The following is a 15,046-nucleotide window of genomic DNA, read 5'->3' as shown; positions in this document are numbered from 1 at the left end:
AAACTAGAAATGTAGATGTAATGTATCTTAACTTGCATCCAGAAATGTTCCCTCTAGTTTTCAGCAGTTGTTCAGTTAGTTATGGTAAGCCCTGAAGACACTACAATTTTGAACAAGCCTCATCCTTGTCTGGCAAACTTAATCAGTCTCTTTCCACTGGGTTGTTTGTTATCTGTACCACGGAAGTCCTGTGCCAGACTCTTGATGTTACATGATGGAGAATCATTCAAAGAATTAGGAAGACAGTTTTAGTTTAAATAAATGTTCAGTAGTTAGTGATGGTAAAAGGTGCTTTAGTTACAAAGGCATGTGGAATGTTTAAATGTACATACACCTTTTCTTTCATATGGAGAGGAAGGTTAAAGAGACAGATGTTCTTTCCTTTCATGCTGCTTTCTGGCCAGGTCTGCATTTTTCCTCACATGCCATGTGACAAAGACAGTGTTACTGGTTCATGAAAAATAAATTTAGCAGCCAGAATAACCCATACAGGATGGATGCTCTTGATGGATTTAGTCAGAAAAAATGCCATAATATCTGATTTGAAATAGTAGTTGTTACTTTCCTTGTAATGTTCACAGAATTCAGTTTTTTGTTGTTTTTTTTTAAAACACCCAAACTTCCTATAAATGAATTTAACCCTTTGGCCAAAAGAAGACAGTTATTTGGTTTTTCACTCCGATTCAGGACAGCATTTAACCACATGCTTAAGGCTATGCATGTGTTTACGTTCTGTCATGAATAGCGATACATTCCTAAGTGTGGAACCTTTTGGAGTCTTGCCCTCCAAACTTTTCCTTCTTCAAATGAGAGACTTCTCCTTCTGTCAACCACAAACTATTTGCCAAATGCCAGAATGTGTCTAACTTAATTTTTGCCTCAAGAAGGCAATTTATAGCCACTCCCTGTCTGCACTGCACTGCTGTCTACGTTCTTTCCTAATCCCTACTGCCAGACTCTCCAACTCTGGCCTTAACTCCCTGTGCAACTTGCCATGCCCTTGGGGCCAGAGGGAAATGAAGCTTTCCAGTAAGGGAGGTTGTAGAGAGACTGCCCTCTCCTCAACAGCTGTAATCACCCCACTAAGACATAGCCAGTTTCCAGTGTCATCCACTTGGGAACTAGTTAGTTTAAGGTTTAACGCTCCATGCTAATTGTCCTCCTTTTCAGTGTTTCACCAGGTTGTTGATTTATATAACAGTTTAAATTTCTGGATGACCGTGTCCTTTATTTCTGCTTTATAGAGTTTTGTGAATCACAGCACCAGGCTAACAGAGTGGGAGAAAAACAGAAAGCAAAAGACCCCCCAAAACAATGAAGATGGTACAGAACTACAGCCTATGGTGAGACGGGAACAAAGACGATGTGATGAGGACATCAAATAACATGTTGTCTCCCAGGTGTACTACAAGAATGGGGATAGACTGTAAATATTTATTTTCTACTTTATGATTTCTTGCAGCAGCCAAATTTTTGAGCCCCAGGGGTTTCATCCCTTCATACTAATCATTGTTACTGACACTGGAAGCTCAGGGCCAGATTGTGGCCGTGAATGGCCAGCAGTGAACTCTGCTGGTATAAAGCAGGCAGAGCTGGCTTTTGTGCCAACCACCCTTCCCATCCCCAGCATAGAGAGGGATGAAGAGGCGCAGAGAGAGCATGTGGCAGGATTCCTCACAGCCACATTGATCCTCCATTGGCATAAAGGCTTAAAAGATCTTAAGTGTAAATTACTGTAGTGCTAGGTTGATCTAATTCACACTGGGACTGGTATAGATTTCCTGCTCCCATGCACTGAGCAGTGCTCAGATGTGGTGGAGAATCTGGCACATGTTTTAAGCTGATATTTTTGTTTGATTGTGCTTTACACTGTTTAAAAATTATGAGGTGAAAAAAGGGAGATGCCCCCTCAAGATGCAGTTTCAGACTTAAAGACTAAGGGTGTGTCTTCAAGCACAATTAACTCAAGTTATAATTTCAGTGTTACCCCTAGACTCCCATCCACACTCACAAATCTCTAGCTTGTTAGGCCATGTCTACACTACATAGTTTTGTCAGCATAAAGCAGCTTATGTTGACCTAACTAGAGGTGTACACACTGCAATGCTCCTCTGGCTGCTTTAACTCGCCTGCTACGCTGACATAATAAAACCACCTTGATGAGAGGAATAGAGCTTAGGGCAACGTAGTTAGAGTGACGCAGTGTCAGTGTAAACACTGCGTTGCTTACATCACCCTAAGTGGCCTCCAGGAGGTATCCCACAAGGCCCACCATGACAGTTCTGGTTACCATTTTGAATTTCCCTGCCTGCAGCCTGGTATACAAGTGAACACCCCTCACCTGTTAAAGCCCAGGGAAGTTTTGAACTTGCTCTTCCTGTTTGCTCAGGGTGGAGATCTCACGTAGCAACTGCCCAGCTGAGCATGCTGGCTCCACGCAGTACCCTGCCTTGAGTACCCGGGAGGTGGTGGATCTCCTGGATCTGTGGGAATAGGAGGCTGTGCAGGTGCAGCTCCACTCCAGCCTCAGAATGCTTGAGGCATGGAGGAGAAGGGCTACGATAGGGACGTACAGCAGTTCAGAGAGTTGCGGCAGGCATAGCAGAAGGCAAGGGGAAGCAAATAGTCACCTCTGATGCGGAGCCGCAGACATGCCGCTTCTACAAGGAGGATGCTGGGGTCAGGGTGTTGGTGAATAGCTCCCCCCCTTGAGCTCCTCTTATAGCCTTGTGTTTATAATGCCAGTACAATACTGAAGAGCAGTAGAGGATCCATGCTTTCTGCCACACATGGCTGGCTCACAGGTGACCAGGGCAGTTGAAAAGCAGCTGAAAACCTAGTAGGATGCCCATGGAATGATGGGATTGAGAAACGTGCATCATGTGACATTGAACCTGCCCCCATGAGGCATTGCAAACCCTTTCCAAAACACCCTGCGGCCAGATGCACAGTGGGATAGCTACCCACAGTGCACTGCTCTCTGTGTCAATGCAAGAGCTGCTACTGTGGATATACTCCACCCACACAAGGAGCATAGTGTGGACATGCAACAGCTGTTTAATTGCAGCGACTTAATTTTGTGGTGTAGACATTAGCCTTAAATGGTGTTTTATGCTCAAGCCTGTTTGGGCCAGGGAGGGATGGGATAGTTTGAACCTCAAGTGATGCTGAAGCTCAAGCTCCTAATGCTGTGGGGATGTAACAGCTTGAGTTACAAGTCTTTAGCAGCTAATCCAATCACTCTGTTAACCCAATTACTCTGTACTGCTAATCAAATCACTGTGTGTAACTCCATTGTTTTTTTGGTAGTGTGGTTGCTTTCGCTTGAGGTAGGCTAGCTCAGATGCAGTTTTTTGAGTGTACAAACTTGCTGTGAAGACAACAAGCTCTCAGAGAAAAAGGTTGCCAGTTGACTTTAATGGAGCTATGACAATTTACATCAGCTGAGAATCTGACTCAGTGTGTTTAGAACTCAGCATGATTGTCATCCAGGCTCAAAATATAATTCTCAGTAAAGCCCAGCGTTGGCTGATAAATGGTCTGCAGCAGCAGCCATTCCACGTCCTGCTAAATTGTGTCATGCACAAAAATGAAGTCGGTATTGTTGCCCCTTTTTGCCCCAAGTGGCTAGTCAAAGTTTGGGAGCTGTTGAGTGTTTAGGTGGGAGTACAAATTGGTGAAAGTCAAGTGTTTCTTTGATGCAATTTTGGTTATTTACAATGAATGTACAAAGTTCTGTCTTTCTAAACACGTAGGCAATCAAATAGCAGGAAACAGCTTCTTTTGCTAACAGCACTCAGAGCAGTCTTTTCAGTCTGCACCCCAGTGGCGGATTAATAATTTTGCCGCCCCTAGGCCGGGAAATAATTGCTGCCCTGGCCCTGCCCCGACTCCGCCCTTTCCCCGCCTCTATTCCAACCCCCTCCCCAAAGTCCCCACCCCAACTCTGCCCCCTCCCTTCCCCTATTGGATCCCTTCCCCAAATCCCCGCCCCCGCCTCTTCCCTCAGCGTGCGGTGTTTCTCCCTCCCTCCCTGCCCCGCGAAACAGCTGTTTCGCGGCGCAAGCGCTGGGAGGGGAGAGAAACAAGACGCGGCGGCGCGCTTGCAGAGGAGGCGGAGGTGAGCTGGAGCAGGGGGGCGGGGCGCGCAGGGGAGCTTCCACCCCTGCAAATTTGCCACCCTGCAATAATACGGCACTGCTGCACCCAACCCAAAAACCTCTCCCCACGTGTCTTCCAGGGTGAGCCTCTCGCTTTCATCTGCTTCTTCAGCCTGTCAGTGTCACTCACTCAGGCTGTAGCTACCCTAGAGAGCTTACAGCGGCACAGCTGTACCGATGCAGCTGCACTGTTGTAAGATCTCTAGTGGAGCCACTCTAAGCCAACGGGAGAGAGCTCTCCCGCCGACTTAATTAATCCACCCCCAAGGAGTGTCGGCAGGAGAAGCTCTCCCGCTGACATAGTGCTGTCCACACCAGGCTTAGGTTGGTGTAACTTATGGCGCTCAGTTGGTGGCTTAATCACACCCCTGATCAACATAAGTGATAGCATAGACATAGCCTCAGTCTGTTCTCAGTTTCTGTGTGTGCTGTCTGCCTTTCACTTACCCATGATCACAATACCGAGGCAAACCTTCCGTCCACCTGGGGCCAGTGTCTGGGCAGACTTTATTAGACTTTGTTTTAGGTGTGGCCTTTTAACTGTTTCTTACAGCTGGTTTAAATGAGGGACTTATTCAGACACCAGTTTAAAGAAGTGTTAACTTATCCCATAACAAGGTTTTATCCAGCTCATAACAATATACTTTGGTGACTTTATTTCTTGATTTATTTTCAAGAGGTTGCAGACTCCGGGTGTGTCTATGCTACAAGTGCTGCAGCGGTACAACTGCAGTAGCATTGTAGTGTAACACTACAGTGATGGAAAGGGGTTTTCTGTCACTGTAGTAAATCCACCCTCTCAAGAGATGGTACATAGTTGGATGGAAGAATTCATCCTTTGACCTGTCTACGTCTACAGTGGGGGTTAGGTCAACCTAACTACACAGCGTGTGAAATTTTTCACAGCTCTGAGGAATGTAGCTAGGTTAATAATAATATATGGAGATATACTTATCTCATAGAACTGGAAGGGACCCTGAAAGGTCATTTAGTCCAGCCCCCTGCCTTCACTAGCAGGACCAAGTACTGATTTTGCCCCAGATCTCTAAGTGGCCCCCTCAAGGATTGAACTCACAATCCTGGGTTTAACAGGCCAATGCTCAAACCACTGAGTTATCCCTCCCCCCCTCGGGTAATTGCACTTTTTTCATAGCATTATTGTATAGAGAAATAACCTAAGTTCTTGGGTTAGAATTCATGGTTTTAAGTTTATTATTCTGATTATGAATGGCTGTGCTTGGTGTCTTCATTACTTGTACTTTTGGTTAGTTTAGTAAAAAATTATTGAAAAGCACAAAAGGAATACAAAATAGTTCTTTGTACGGTTACTTTCCCCCACCAAAGAAAATCCTGGATACACAGATTCAAGAGTGCACAATCCCCCTTTATTTTCTTGAAAGCTCACATTTTACAAATATTTTGATAAAGATGCCAGGGCCAGTGCTATGTATTTGACTTTTTTTTTTTTTTTCCTGATTGTAGACTTGAACTTGAGATTGACCTTGAAAGCATGCAGGCTAAGCAGTAATAGCAGAAATTCAGACAAAACAAAGTGAAGGTTACATATATGTTGCGACAAAGTAATTTTTAGATGTGTAAACCCTGGTTTGTACCTCTTGCACTGAAGAAAAAATTAGAGATTTAATTATTGTTTAATTTTTTATGTACAATAATGGATTTTTCCAGCATATCTGATTTTATTAAAAAATGTAAAAGTATTTATGCGGTTTTATAAAAGTTGAATTAATAAAAAAAATCTCCTGTAAGATTTGTGGTGCTGCTTGAAAACAGTAAGTTGACAAAGTCCAAGAACTATCCTTTTGGTATCGGACCCGCTTGGTAAGTCAGCTGACGGGACCCAGCAGTAATTCTGTATGCACCTATATGGAAAATATTGGCCAATAGTCCCTGGGTCAGTTGATGCACAGAACCGTAAAGAAGGTTCTTTTAGATCATTCCCATTTGGACTATTTAATATCCCTTAATAACCACTACACTCAATTAAGGAGCAACATTGAAGCCATTGGAAGGAAATTATCTCCAGTTTCCCTTAGCCAAGACAATGGCTATGAGGTACGTGGGGCTTGTGGGAGGTTGGTCGGTTGTTTTTTGGTTTGGGGAGGGTTTTTTTGTGCAGGTGGATGGGTGGTCTTGGTGAGGAGGAAAATTATGAACAGCCCTTTGGTTCCTCTAGATGTACTAACGTTTGTAAATTAAAATGAACAGACATTTAGTATGTGACAGAAAGCAGGGAAAATAAGGTGGGCTCTTGATGTTGATCTGAGATCATAAGATGAAATGTCGTAGAGAGGCAGACGTGACTGGACAGAGGTTGAGACATTGGGGTGAAGAAGTAGATGTGGAAGTTTCTGGCATAGAAGTGGTAGTTTGGGGAGTGAAGGAAATTACCTCGTGGGGAGAGAGTGAAGAGATGACAAAGGATGGAGTCCTAAGAAGACTCAGGAGGAGAGGAGGAGCCTCCAGAAGAGATGCTGAAGGAGAAGACAAAGTTTAAATAATAATAATAAAACCCTCAAAGAGCATGAGGGAATGTCTTTTTATGCACAATTGAAGTTTTATTGAGCTCTGGGGTGTATTTGGATTCTGGATGTCATAAATTTTCATGCGGTCAGAATTTTCTCATTTTGTGAGATACATGGGTCCATTTCTCTATCTTTTGGGAGGAAATTGAAAAGATTTCAAAAGATCAGGATATTATAGTGAGGTTTTGTTTTTAATTCATCTAGATCTGATGGTCGATTTTTACTCAGTGCTACACAATCCTTTTTTCCCCCCCAGAGCTGCTTTAACTGCCTGTTTGAAGGCAGGATTGAGTGGGAGACCACATGTCTCTAGCAGAGATATACAGGTAGTACAGATGGTTTCAGTCTACGAGCTGGAACATTTCTGCAGGTAAGAGAAAGTTCCTGTCTTTGCTGCCCTAAAGAACAAACTCAAAGGTGGAGGAGGACAGAGTTTAATAACCAAGGAAATATCAGAGGCAGCAAAGGCAATTCGTGGCAATTCTCTTGTCTTTTAATAAAAATTGGTCAGACCATTCCATTGAAATCTATGGATTCCCTCTCTCCTTCCCCTGCCACGTGAAAAGGAGGTTTAAACATTTCTGTCAGCATTTCCGTATCCGTATCCCCCATGTTTTCAGCCAGATATTAACACTCTGTAGGTCTGGGGATCCATGCAGGGGAGGGCAGTGGGTGAGGTCATCCCCAGAGGCTGTATATAAGGGATTGCAGGGACAGCCACTGGCTGTGAAAACTCTATTGCTACTGGGATGGCCAGAGACATGAGTCCTCTATAAGGACAGACCCAGTTTCCTGCTTGTCCCAGGAGAACTGAGCCTTTGGGGGGCAGGACCTGCAGCCTTCTCCACGTGAGCAGTAAGCCTGGCCTGAAAACCCAAGCACTGGGGAGAAAATTCCACAAGGGAAACATTATGGAGATTTCTTCCCCTTTAGCCCCCTACTGAGGTTCTTCTCATGGGACAGGGCAGTTGAGTCCAGCGTTGAGAGAGTTTAGTATAATAGAACCTCAGAGTTACAAACACCTCAGGAATGGAGGTTGTTTGTAACTGAAGTGTTTGCAACTCTGAACAAAATGTTATGTTTTTTTCAAAAGTTTACAGCTGAACATTGATTTAGTACATCTTTGAAACTTTACTATGCAGAAGAAAAATGCTGCTTTCCCTTTATTTTTTTAGTAGATTACATTTAACACAGTACTGTATGGTATTTGTTTTTTTGTGTGTACTGCTGCCTGATTTCACACTTCTGGTTCCAAATGATGTGTGTGGTTGACTGGTCAGTTCATAACTCTGGTGATCATAATTCTGAGGTTCTACTGTAAAAGGAGACTGACCCAAGTGGTACATAGCTCAGCCAGGCACTGTGAAAGCTTCTCCAGTCACGTTTACACCTATGTTCAGTGGAAGTATATCAAACTATTGTGAGGGGGACTAAACTTAGTTCATTTACTTCGCTTCTGGCTCCCAGAAGTGAATTCCTACTATGTGAGAGCCTGAACATACTAATAGCTGCTCTACCCAATTGGCAAGGACAAGGTAAGAAAGTCTGTTAGCCTATCTTTGATAAGCTATTACTAATGATTTATTTGTATTCCATCTTTGTCTGTTTGAGTATCTACCCTACCTTTAGACAGTGTCAGGACAACTTATATAGGTTAGTCCTTTGACCCAATATTCTTATTGTTAGATCAGCAGCCTTCAAGCCAAATAGAGGACAGCATGTAATGTACTTCATCCACTCAAGAGTCCTTCCTAATTAAAGAAACAGCACATAATCATCTTGAAAATAGTCCTTGACTGAAAATTTAGTAGCCATGATAGATGCAAGCAACCCCTAGTGTGACTATAACAAAAGTTGATGGATTTTTTTTTTCTGTCATGTAAGTTTGTTTTGTGCATTTGATAGCACTTTATCTATAATCAGTTTCTCTGTTGCTGAAAAGACTCCTAAACACCAATAGGGAAGTAGGAAATCATTTATAAAACTTTATTTTACAAGAAATTTAAAAACAGAAAAACTTAACACCTCCCACTTAAAAGATACTATGTCAGAAACTGGAGTATAGTTTAGAATGGTAAATTTAAAGCAGTGCAGGGACCCTAACGCCAAAGAAAAGGAGACATGATATTTAAGTACAGTATCTTCCATAGTTGTTTGCAGTGGTGTTGAAGCCATATTGGTCGCAGGATGTATGAGAGACAAGGTAGGTGAGATGGTAATTTACTAGACCAACTTCTGTTGGTAGAAGGTACAAGCTTTCAAGAAATGCAGAGGTAGTCTTCAGAATCCTTGTGCACATTCCTATTTTAAAAATTTGACTTAAGACTTCAGAAACCTGATGGGTAGGATACTGAATGGCCATGGATACTTAACCGCATATCTTTTCTTCTCAAAAGAAAGTCCTGGATTTTCAGTTCTTGTCTTACAATAATGTGGTATAGTCCCTTAAACTTGTACAGTGTTATTACAGAGGGAAGTTTTTTCCTTGCCTTGAAAAACTTGAGTATGTTAAGAAAATTTGTGGATTACTGACTAGCGACCTTCTCTCTCTCCAGTGTGTTGGAGGACAGTTAAACTATATTGCATTTAATTTCCAGACCAAGTTAACAGTAGTCTTTCATCATTGTTTCATCTCCATGTTCTCCCACATACATCTTTTAATGGTTTCCTATTGTCTGAGTTTTGGGTTTATTTTATGCAGTATGTGTCATCTTTCCATATTTACTAATACATTACTACATCTGCTAGAAGTGGGAAAGGAAGGACAATTCTTGCAATTAAGCATTTAAATAGGAACATGAGCTTGTGTGTGAAATAGACACTTCCCAAATATGTTTAACTACCTCTCTTTCAAAGAATGCCTAATTGATCATTTTAAAAGGTTCTTTAGAGCACTTGAATATCGAATGTTGTCAGGTGCAACTGCCAACTTAATGCGTTCAGTCTTTTGATGTCTTATATTCGGTTGCCTTTACGTACTTTTCACCATTTATGCTGTTTACATGTTGCTGTAAAACTAGGTTGGTCAGTTTCACTTTTTGCAGGCTGTTTAAGACACATCAGAATCAGATTTTACTTTTATGTCTTAGCTCTCCATTCCTCTGATCTGCAACTTTAAGAGGCAGGACCAAACCTGTTGCACATTGCTCGAGTGGGATTAGGCTTCCCTTCTAAAGAACTCCTCAGAGAGACTACTTCTAAAATGACTATCTTAAGAATTGTGATAAACAAGTTATAGTAACTAATAAACATCCCCTTAATTTTAATCAGCCTACAAAGCATAATGGACTCAGATTAAGAATTAAATCACAAAGTTAGGAGGGTATTTTACTGCTGAAGAGTAGCTTTTTCCTCAGTGCAAAGCCCATGCTGCTAAATGGAATTTCCACGAGTCTGGATAAGTAAGGGCCTTGACTCAATATGTCTTTCTAGAAGGGTAGAGGGAAGGAAGGTAGGTAGGTAGGTCTATTTTGAAAAGCATACCTTCTCATCTAAGACCCGCTTTAAGACATTGTGGTGAAAGCTGCAATGCCACTGCCCTTAGAGCACCTTTTCTGTGGATAAAGGTCTTTATAAAATTTGGCAGTTGACAGGCACTCTCACTTCTTAGTGAGGAACTTTAAAATCAGAAGGGATGTTGCAGGTAATGGAGTATGTTTCAGATGTACAGCACTAGTCTGGCCTGTACAGGTCTGCCCTGTGGAAGTCATGGGCATGACAGTACAGCATTAAGTGACTGACATCAGGATTAGTGTATTAATCAATTTTATAGTACATTTCAAAGTACATGAATTTGAAAAACACTTGTACACAAAGCATGGGCTTTTAAGAAAACAGGTAATGACATTTGACTGTATATACCAACTAGTTAGTTGGTATGAAATTTAGAGAAGTGTATTTTTAAGTATTATGTGGGTATTTCCTCATGCCTCAGTGTGGACTGTCCACTGAATTCAGAGTCATGATGCCTTAAACCACTGAAAAATGAAAACTTGTGTTTGAGGAAAGTGATTTGCACATTTCATGCTAATTAACTTGGTCCCTGTTGCATAATGGGGGAAAATTATATGTATGAGTCTGATCCTGCACTATTGACAGTTGGACCAGCATTGTGGTCCTAATGAGCACGATTAGTTTAAACTACTTTCCTGGAGCTTGCATTTTTAAAAAAAACTTATCAATATGGCATAACTGACATAGTAATCATAATACTGCTTTTAAGCATTTTGTTTAACGTGATAGGTGGGCACTGAGACGAATTACCTTCATAGGGATTTAACTCCTATGCTGTCCTATACAGGACTAACTGTAGTAATGGTTCAAAGGTTTGATGGACAGTTCCTTTTCCCCCCTTAATATGTGAAATGGTTATTTTAATTCTGTTGACTCAGGCAGCTACTTCAGGATGATAGACATAAATAGCTAAGCTACAGTCAACAGGCCAGCTGAAAATGTCTGATATCAAACCATATCAAAAACAAACAGCAGGAACTCAGTAACAAACAGGCAGTTTGTTTATCTTCCTGATGGAAGGGCCCTTCACAAGCTCAGGATGCCTTGCTATTAGTATGACTCCTTAAGTACTCACAGCAAGGACCCCATCTACAGTTGTTTTTAACTGTCCCCCTTCCACTGCTAATGTTGGGACAGCTTTGTTAGCATCTCTGGGAGCCCTAGTGTTAGGCTATTGTTAAAGTGGTTAGAGAAGGCAAATAATATAGGCCTGGTCTACAGCTATCTTGCTCCGGGAGTTGAAAAAGCCACAGGCCTGAGCAACAGTTGTGGCCAACCTAACCCCCACTGTAGACAGTGCTAGGTTGATGGAAGAGATGGATTACCTACACCAACAGGTGAAGCCTTCCTGTCAGCATAGGTATGTCTACACTTAAATGCTACAGCAATGCCACTATAGTGTTTCAAGTGTAGACAGACCCTTAGTGTTGCTTCTCAGTAGTCCACACAGAGGGAGACAGCCTTCTAGTCCATTCACAAAGGACGCCCTTATTTTTTGTTGTTTGCTGGCAGCTGCCTAAAACATGTATGCTTGTAGTTTTTGAATGCTATACTTAATGCTCTGTTAAGTGTTAGTTGAAGCATCACCTCTGAGTAGCAGATATACTATGAATGTACATACTGGCCATGTCAAGGGTACAGGCCAAAGCAGAGGCTCTGTAGTAATTCTGCAACTCCTCCTATTCCCAAATTGTATGATTCTGGATTTTGTAATTGCATTTTAGTCATAAGCCGCTATTCTCCCCTCCACAGATTATTCTCACAGGGGTCAGTACAAACTCCATGTTTCAAGTTGAGGTCTGCTTCTTACCTACAGGTTTCTGGGGGAAATGAGAGAGGGTAAGCAGAGCAGGTCCCTGCAGAATGTGTAACCAGACAATATTGCTCTCGACCTTAGGGAGGCGGACCTAGTGAAACCCTACAGATGCTCCACCCATGCCCCAGGTAGCTCATGGGATTGTAGAGAGTATTCTCTTCTGTATACTGCTCCCAGTTACGATCTGCAGGGGATTCCCTCCCTTTCTAGGACTCTGATGTTGAAAAGAACATTTCATACTGTTGCTTGACACAGGTACACTAGAATTTTTTTTCAGAACCATTTGCACATTTCCTGAGCTGTGGGGGTTCTAGATTACCTTGACACAGCCAAGAATAAGATTTGGGAATAATTTCTGTGGTAACTAATGGTAATGTATCAAATGAATGAGACATCAAAGTCATGTACCTTCAAGAAAAAAAATATTTATAAAAATACAATGGGATCAGTTTATGATGAGAAATGTGGCAATAAATACAGTTCAAGGAAGAAAAAGCGTTTCTACATGGATATATTATGGCACAAACAAAAATAAATGCACCATCAAAACATGGGACTTCTGCGGGCTCAAGGACTTTGTACAAGCTCCCTTTTTAGTACGACAACTATATCTAGGAGTTTGGTCAGTTTAGATAATGGAATGAATACACAATCACAAATGCACATTTATCCTGTCTACTGTCTGACTTTAAACATAAGCAAACAATACTGCAGAAATAAAGTAATTATTTACTAATATACTGCAGCTTAACTTTAGCATTTAACGTAAGCATGGAAGTCTTTTCAGTATTCCATGCAGAAATTAGGTAAGTACTAAATAAGTAAAATGAGGGGTGGATGTTGTGTGTAAATACCTATTTAAGTAGGGGATTGTGAAGATGCATAGATCTTTATTAAAAGAATTGGCTGTACAAGAGTACTCCCCTTTCACAGTATTCCTTTTTACTTCATATGCAGTTATTGGTTATGCTGTAGACTACAACTGTTACAGCACTAAAGGCAACTAGAAGAGGGAAAGGGCAGAGAAAGGAAAAAGGAATGTATGTAAGGCAATCTTTCTTTAAGCATAGTGTGTAGGAAGACGGGTAACAATTCCACAAGGCTAGTTTTGTTTTTACTGAATAAAATAATGGACTAATATACTGAGCTTTTGATACAGATCTAATAATCAATACCCTGGTCACTGTACTGACCATGGTAATCTCTTTGATAGTCATCTTGGTACTCGCTAGGATAGTCATCTGGATATTCTGCCTGATAATCACTATCGCTGATTTCTGACCCATTAGTTCCTGTTCCTTGGCTTCCATTATGAATTACAGGTTCTGTTGGAGCAGCACAATATTTGGGGTCATACACTTGTCGTCCAAGCCCGTACACGCTCATTCCCTTCTGGGAAGCCACTTTGTTGGTACCCATTTGTAGTGAAATAGTAGAGTTGTCCACTGGCTGTAATGTGAGCTTCTGGTCATAAATATCTCTTCTGGTGCCTGGTGCCAGCATCCCAGCCTAGTGAAACAGGATAATAACGAAGTAAATTTATGGTAAGATTACCCTTAAATTCAGTTAATCTTGACAATGAATTTCACTGAGTTCTGTACGTACAGCATCCACTTGTAGAAGTTGAACAGTAAAAGTGATTTAAAATACAATATTACAGGACCAACAGTGAACATCTACTAAACACACCAGTGAAAAAGTTAAGCTATAACTCTACAACCCCTAGGGGGAAGGCCCTAGTAAGATGCCCAGCATGCCCCCCTTTTGGATGTTGCAAAAGGGATGGTGGACATTCAACCAGGATACTGCCTAGGGAGCGGTCTTTCGTTTTGGTTTTGGCTAGTGAGTATGTGAAATGATACTTTTCTGACAATACAGCCAGAGAAAGGGGCTTGCTGTAGGCACTGTTTTTTGTTCCCTCTAGTTCTTCTCAGCAGGAAGCAGATCATGTGCCCACAAGAGACTCAAGGGAGTACTGCTGGTACAGTGCCCTCCCCAGGTCTCACTTGAAGACTCCCTTAGCAAGATGCAGATCCACCCCTTCAGCCTGTCACCTACCTGCTTGCTCACTGGAGTGTTGCAGTGTCATGACAATAGCTAATTTTGAAATACTGTATCACATGTAACCTTGCTTACCTGACTGGCCCCTTTGTTAGTACCCATCTGTAGGCTAATTGTTGTCTGGTCAAATGGTTTATCAGTTTGCATTTTTGGATCATAGAGATGTCTTCTGGTCCCATAAGCAGTCATACCTGCCTGGCTGGCACACTTGTTGGTTCCCATCTTTATAAAAACACAAAAAAGGGTGAGGGGGGAAGTGATATAGCAACTCAAGGAGACCTAGTCCAGGAACAGAGATACAAACAATAATTGCATTGGTTGGACCTTAACATAGAGAAAGCAGTTACAGCTTAGCCACTGACCTTAACGTTCACTTCTAAACAGATACTGAGCTTCTCTTGAAGAAAGAATGACAAGTAATCCAATGCCATATTTCAATGGCTATGCATGTCCAACAGTGTGTTGATTAGAGAGAGAAACCTAATTTCATTTTGTGCACCAATGCATATTTTAGCCATATGGTCTACGATGGAAAGGCTAATTCACATCACATTACAGTAGAACCTCAGAGTTATGAACTGAGCAGCCAACTACACACCTCATTTGGAACCGGAAGTATGCAATCAGGCAGTGTCAGAGAAAAAAAACAAATACAGTACTGTGTTAAAGGGAAAGTTTAAAAAAAAAAAAAACTGGACAAGGCAAGGAAACTGCTTGTTTTATTTAAATTAAAATAGTTAAAAGCAGCATTTTTCTTCTGCATAGTAAAGTTTCAAAGCAGTATTAAGTCAGTTGTAAACTTTTGACAGAACAACCTCCAATCCTGAGGTGTTCGTAACTGAGGTTCTACTGTACTTGCAGTTGTGTGGTACAACAAATTAATGTTTGATGCTATTGTCTTATTCTGACTGATTAGCACAGAAAACAGAGAGAACAGATCCCTCAAAATTCAA

General features: G+C 41.7%; 2 protein-coding genes across 5 annotated transcripts in view; one reads left to right on the top strand and one right to left on the bottom strand.

Annotated features, from left to right (window-relative positions):
- SLC44A3 (solute carrier family 44 member 3) overlaps window positions 1–15,046 on the top strand; it is a 90,836-nt gene that overhangs the window by 70,016 nt on the left and 5,774 nt on the right. For 2 of the 4 annotated variants that reach the window (XM_054037904.1, XM_054037901.1), the window contains 2 exons: window positions 1,245–1,426; window positions 5,643–11,018. In XM_054037904.1, the coding sequence (XP_053893879.1) occupies window positions 1,245–1,385 (141 nt within the window). In that variant the 3' untranslated portion in view covers window positions 1,386–1,426; window positions 5,643–11,018. Of the gene's footprint in view, window positions 1–1,244; window positions 1,427–5,642; window positions 11,019–15,046 lie in introns of those variants that run through there. The other 2 variants (XM_054037903.1, XM_054037902.1) reach the window with 2 other exon arrangements.
- Window positions 12,438–15,046, bottom strand: part of CNN3 (calponin 3) — a 45,965-nt gene continuing 43,356 nt past the window's right edge. Inside the window, exons 6-7 of the mRNA XM_054037906.1 lie at window positions 14,169–14,315; window positions 12,438–13,541 (exon numbers count right to left, since the gene is read on the bottom strand). Of these exons, the coding sequence (XP_053893881.1) occupies window positions 13,194–13,541; window positions 14,169–14,315 (495 nt within the window). The 3' untranslated portion in view covers window positions 12,438–13,193. The remainder of the gene's footprint in view (window positions 13,542–14,168; window positions 14,316–15,046) is intronic.

This window comes from Malaclemys terrapin, chromosome 8 (assembly GCF_027887155.1).
Source record: "Malaclemys terrapin pileata isolate rMalTer1 chromosome 8, rMalTer1.hap1, whole genome shotgun sequence".
NCBI lineage: Eukaryota > Metazoa > Chordata > Testudines > Emydidae > Malaclemys > Malaclemys terrapin.
This window is presented reverse-complemented; position numbering and strand designations above follow the sequence as displayed.